At 34.6% G+C, this 6,183-nt stretch overlaps 1 protein-coding gene across 1 annotated transcript; it reads left to right on the top strand.

Annotated features, from left to right (window-relative positions):
* The first annotated feature begins 1,972 nt into the window (after nucleotides 1–1,972).
* Nucleotides 1,973–2,902, top strand: LOC138098090 (olfactory receptor 2J3). Its single transcript, XM_068994336.1, has one exon. The coding sequence runs from the start codon at nucleotides 1,973–1,975 to the stop codon at nucleotides 2,900–2,902; it is 930 nt and encodes a 309-aa protein (XP_068850437.1).
* Nucleotides 2,903–6,183: the final 3,281 nt, after the last annotated feature.

Raw genomic sequence — 6,183 nt, 5'->3', positions numbered from 1 at the left:
TCTTCTGTAATTTCTTTCTTTTTTTTTGCCATAGCATATTAGAAAGCATGAGAAAACAAATTGGTTGTGGAAAGAGGAAGCAGAAGTGATATGGCAATGGAATGAGGCAAAGCAATCACAGAGAGGAGGAGGGATATTTAAATGTTGGTTATTAGGCCTTATCAGGGTAACTGTATAAAAAAAGGTGGTATTAATCTTTCATATGAAGGACTGAAAACTCAGAAAAAGAATCACTTAAGATTTATAACTATTTATGAAATGTACTTCATTTTTTAAACCAAAAAGAAATACAAGATTCTCTAGGCACAATATCTTAAATGATAAAGTCATTTAATGGTTTCAGTAAATAGAATTCTTCACTAAGTTGGAGAATAAAAATATATGTAGAGATTAAAATTTATGATTAGAAAAAAATTATGATTAGAATTTAAATATGGTCTCAGTTGTTGTCCTAATGAAAAATAAATACTTTACAAACCACCTCAGGCCCTGTGTTCATGTTTCTTAGTCCTGTGATACACATCTGTACATTTTCAACTTTAAGCACAGTAATCTGGTTCCTCTCCATTATCCTCCATTTTCACACCCTTTCTTACTTCTTTGTTCTTTCAATGACTTTTTATCTTCCTTTTCCTAAAAAATTTCTCTTTTCAAATCAGTTATATTCATATGTTCTCTGGGAGGCATTGTATCACTCTTCTCTCCATCTATTTCACAGACTCAAATCATGTGGACTCTGTAAGTTTTGTTTGTAAGCTGATGTGCGTGTGTTGTCTCTTTTTTTGGTATCTCTATTTAGGTTTCAGTTCAGAAATAAGCTGTGAGTGCAAGTAAACAAATAAGAAGGAAAAGTTTTTCTATAAGAATCTATAATTGAAACAATATTTTCACACTATATAAACATCTTGAAGTCATAAATAAATTAGATATCATTCGTCATATCTTTTATTCTATATGTAAGATTATTGAGATTGCAATTATTCTGTTTTCTATAATCACATAAATGGAAATTGTTTGAAAATGCTGAGAAGAAAAGTTATTTTTTTATAATAAGACAAATATTTGGATGAAATATAAAAGTAAAGAAAAGCATTTAATTTACTTTCTGGAGTTTTTTATTCTGGTAAAATATAAAATTTGTAGAAAAGTTGTAAAATGGTACAGAAAACTGCTATTAACCTTTTAACCGGATTCAACAATAGTCTACACTCTGCCTGAAAAGATTTATTTTATCACCTATCCTCTCTCTCATCTGTTTCTCTGTCTGTCATATATGTATCTATGTATTTATCATCTATCTTCATTTCAAACTCTTTCTTGAATTTGATACTTTTAAATAGTGCAGGTCAGCTATTTTACCCATCTTGCCTCCATGTGAGTTTATCTCATGCCTTTTCATTATTAGCATCAAGCTATGCCTTTTTTGGCATTAACATGACTAAAGTGACACTGTGCCCTGGTTCAAAGCATTGTATCAGTGGTCATATGATCTTGGTTTGTAACAACATTAATGATGTTAACACTGATTATACTCTTATTTTGGTCTACTAGGTTTTTCTGTTGTAAAGTCTACTACTTTACATTTTATAATTAACAAGTAACTTGTGGGGAGATATTTTAGACTATGTAAATGGCTCAACATTTCTTCACTCACTAGTTTTAAGCATATATTTAAGTTTTTCTAACTCCACCATTCCTTCTATATTTACTATTTAGTATCCAGCCAATAAGAACAGTCTTCTGTTATCCACTATAAATTTATTCTTTTTTAAGTTTATCAGTATTAGCTTGTGGATTCCTATTTCTTTCAATTCGTTGGTACCACAGTTTCTCTTAATGCCCAAATTGTCCTACAATTGAACAGTGGTATGCCCTTGGAACTGGTTTTTAAAATTTCCTGTGTCTTTATGATTCTTGGAGTCTTTCCCTACATTTTTAGGGTGTATGTAATTCTTTCCTCAGGTAACAAGATATGAATGATGATGGAAAAAAGAATGCAACCTCTGAAGCCCAGTTTGTACTATTGGGTTTTTCTGATTGGCCTCAGCTTGAGTTAGTTCTTTTTGTGGTTATCTTGATGTTCTACCTGATGACATTGATAGGCAACCTCTTCATCATTATCTTGTCATACCTGGACTCCCATCTCCACACTCCCATGTACTTCTTCCTCTCAAACCTCTCTTTCCTGGATCTCTGCTACACCACCAGTTCTATCCCTCAACTGCTGGTCAACCTCTGGGGCCCAGAAAAAACCATCTCTTACAACGGTTGTATGATTCAACTTTATTTTGTCCTCGCACTGGGATCTACAGAATGTGTGCTACTGATGGTGATGTCCTATGACCGTTATGCTGCTGTGTGTAGACCCCTGCATTACACTGTCCTCATGCACCCTCGTTTCTGCCAACTGTTGGCTGTGGCTTGTTGGGTAAGTGGCTTTACCAACTCAGCACTTCATTCCTTCTTTACATTTTGGGTACCCCTGTGTGGACATCGCCAAGTGGACCATTTCTTCTGTGAAGTTCCAGCACTGCTTCGATTGTCATGCACTGATACCCATGCTAATGAGCTAACCCTCATGGTCACGAGCTCCATTTTTGTCCTCATACCTCTCATCCTCATTCTCAGCTCCTATGGTGCCATTGCCCGGGCAGTGCTGAAGATGCAGTCAACAACTGGACTCCAGAAAGTCTTTGGGACGTGTGGAGCCCATCTTATGGTCGTATCCCTGTTTTTCATTCCAGCCATGTGCATATACCTCCAGCCACCATCAGGAAATTCTCAAGATCAAGGCAAATTTATCGCCCTCTTTTATACTGTTGTCACTCCTAGCCTCAACCCTCTAATCTACACCCTCAGAAACAGAGATGTAAGAGGGGCTGTAAAGAGATTAGTGGGGTGAGTTTGATCTGGTATACTTGTGACATTAATGATGAAATGGAGCATGTCTTCACCAATGGCTCTTCAACCTATCCACTCATCACTCTTTCATTCACTCACTCTATTAGCACTTTTTGAATGTATACTCTCACAAGGACAGAGTTCGTGGTTGCAGATATGATTAAACAGTTTGCCTAAATAGTAATCACTCCTCAGTGGCAATAACAGCCATGTAAAATATGGATCAAACATCAATATTAATTTTTTAGTGCACAAACCTAATAAAATAAAGTATCATTTTCTCAATTAAAAATAAAGCATAGAATTTATTGTAAAAGTTAATAAAATTCAGATATAACTCTATGGAGAGATGCTATTCTTAATTCAAAAAACCTAGAATATGTCATTTAATTTCTTGCTTTTTAGGCAGAATTTGTCATAAAATTTGTCTTCTATCTTTGGTCTAATGAAAGACATTTGGAAATATTTTAAATATTTTTTTCCAACATTGTTTTCCTTTTTTGAATGCTAGTTAATATTGAGAGAAATTTTAATCCATAGTCTTTAATATAACATTATCATTGGTCAGAAAAATCCTTTTTTGAGTCATACCAAAAAGTTCTCTCAGTAATGCAGCAGAAGTAAATATCTCATATTTTTCTTTTTCTTCAAGTCAGTGAGAAGTGTAGAGGAAGTAGAAATAAGTTGTAAAGCTGTGCTATATAACTATAAAGTCATGGTCGTCATAAGCTAGGTATTGTTAGGTAAAGTAAGAGCGTAGCACTCCTGCAAAACCTAAGAAGCAATAAAGAATATCTGAGGTGACCAAATACTAGGCTCTGAAAAATGTGTTGATGAATCTTATGGGTATTTGAAAGAATTACTTGAAAATGTATTTGAAAATATTATGATAAGAGCTGTATGATAATTTTGTACTTTTAAGCTTGATGTGATTTGAATATTTGTGGTTTAAAAGTTCACTATGAAAACCAACATATATTTTTCAAGTAAAGAGATGAATTTTTATTTAAATAATAGTTTTATTCTCTATATTATTGATGCCACCTCCATATAAAATAAGTGTCCTAGGTATATAACACTTTAAACTGCACCCATATTGAGCCAAAATGGAATAAGGAATAAAAAAATCTTGGCAACACCTGACTTTTGTATGGTAGTTTAAATGTCAGTTTTACTTTAAAACAGGTTCAATCCCTGAGTTGACAAGACCCCTTGGAGAAGAAATGGCAACCCACACCAGTATTCTTGCTTAAAAAATCCCACAGTCAGAAGAGCCTGGTGGACTACAGTCCAAATGATTGCAAAGAGTCAGACATGACTGAGCGACTAAGCAAAAGCAAAAGCAAATGCACAAGCACAAAGTTTAGGTATGATTCATTCAAATGCTTTTTCCTAAATTATTAAAATGAAAAACACATCTGAAACCTTCCCCTCAATTTCCTGTGTGGCTTGCAGCTACATTGATTCTGATGTCTTTGTCTTCCCCTTTGTGTGTCTGTGATTCATTATTTCCAACAAGGCATAAACAATAATATGGGGTAAGTACATTTGTCCTTAAGATCCATTCCAAGAAATGAAGAACCAAGAATCATGTCTATAAAAGAAGTTTTAGTAAATAATTGTGGCCACACAGAGTGAACCATTACAGAGCAAAAAAATCTTTAAAACACTTGAAAGACATAGCTTATTTCTTTGAACCATTTTGTGGAAATCTTACTGTTTGGGATACCTCATGTAATTCCCCAGTCTCTGACTATGTAACTTAAAAAAAATTTGAAATTTCCAATTTCTTCTTTTCTTTTTCTGTGTGAAAAGCATACATTTATCCTTTTGTACATGTAGAATATTTTTCTGGGAATGCATAATTTTAGCATTTATGCTTTTTGAATCCTAGCCACACTACTATAATATTTTATTTAATTTGTAATCTAAAACAAAGATTAGTTTCCAAAAATTCTCCCAAAGATTACCACAGATACTATTGATTTTGTTGCTTTGTAATTTTCAAACTACTTACATGAACCTCATGCAATTTTATAGCAGGAAGGATATAGGAATGTATTTTCTCATTTTGTAGATGAGAAAATAGAAGGGGAAAAGATATATGACTTACTGAAGCTTAAACAACTTGTATGTGACAAATAAAGTAATGAAAATAGATTTTTACTTGAGTTCCCTTGTTATGGTCAAGAACAACTAGAATGTCAGAGACCCTGTCATTGTTAACCCCACCCTTCAAACCAATATTTGGTAAATTGACATTTACACAGCACACATGAATTTGGGTCACAGGCAATTTACTGAAGAACTATCAATGAAATCAGCCTTTTCTCAGCTAAGAATGGAAGTGAAATGCACTGAAGGACCAATTTCTTTATTTCACTAAATTTTTCCTCCCCATTGGGACCGTATCTCCCAATCTTTGTCCAATTCATCTCATACTTGTTCCTGTGCAGCATATTCCCCAAACACATGCTCAATGATTTCTCTTAATATATCTCAGCAGGGTGGCATTATTGGCACAAATAAGCCAGCAGATAGTTACAGAAACTAGCTCTGGCTTCCAGTCCAGATTCTCTCATTCTCTACACTTTCTTTGGCCTCAGTGTCACATACTATATCTCCTTTTACGAATGTGATGCTGAAACATCACTGGTTATCATATGCTATGACAACATCAAGTGATTTCAAGCATAATAAAGTTTCAAACACAAATTCACTATATTCCAATTATAATTCAGCAACAACAAAACTTTATGGTCAAACTCTCGCATCTGTAAAGAAGGCTGAATGCTGAAGAATTGATGTTTCCGAATTGTGGTGCTGCAGAAGACTCTTGGGAGTCCCTTGGACAGCAAGGAAGTCAAACTATCCAGTCTTAAAGGAAATCAATCCTGAATATTCATTGGAAGGACTGATGCTGAAGCTGAAGCTCCAGTACATCGGCCACCTGATGTGAAGAGTCAGCTCACTGGAAAGGACCTTGATGCTGGGAAAGATTGAGGGCAGGAAGAGAAGGGTGTTACAGAGGATGAGATGGTTGGATGGCATGATTGACTCAATGGACATGAGTTTGAGCAAATTCTGTGAGATGGTGAAGGACAGGGAAGCCTGGCTTGCTGCACTTCATGGGGTCACAAAGAGTTGAACACATCTGAGTGACTGAACAAGACAATATAACTTAGAAAAGAAAAACAATATGAATTTGCCATAAGTCTTCACTAGATTTCACAATATTAATAATTGCCATTGGTGCTTTGTTGTTCTGTCTATAATAATACA

This window comes from Capricornis sumatraensis, chromosome 22 (assembly GCF_032405125.1).
Source record: "Capricornis sumatraensis isolate serow.1 chromosome 22, serow.2, whole genome shotgun sequence".
Taxonomy (NCBI): domain Eukaryota; kingdom Metazoa; phylum Chordata; class Mammalia; order Artiodactyla; family Bovidae; genus Capricornis; species Capricornis sumatraensis.
This window is presented reverse-complemented; position numbering and strand designations above follow the sequence as displayed.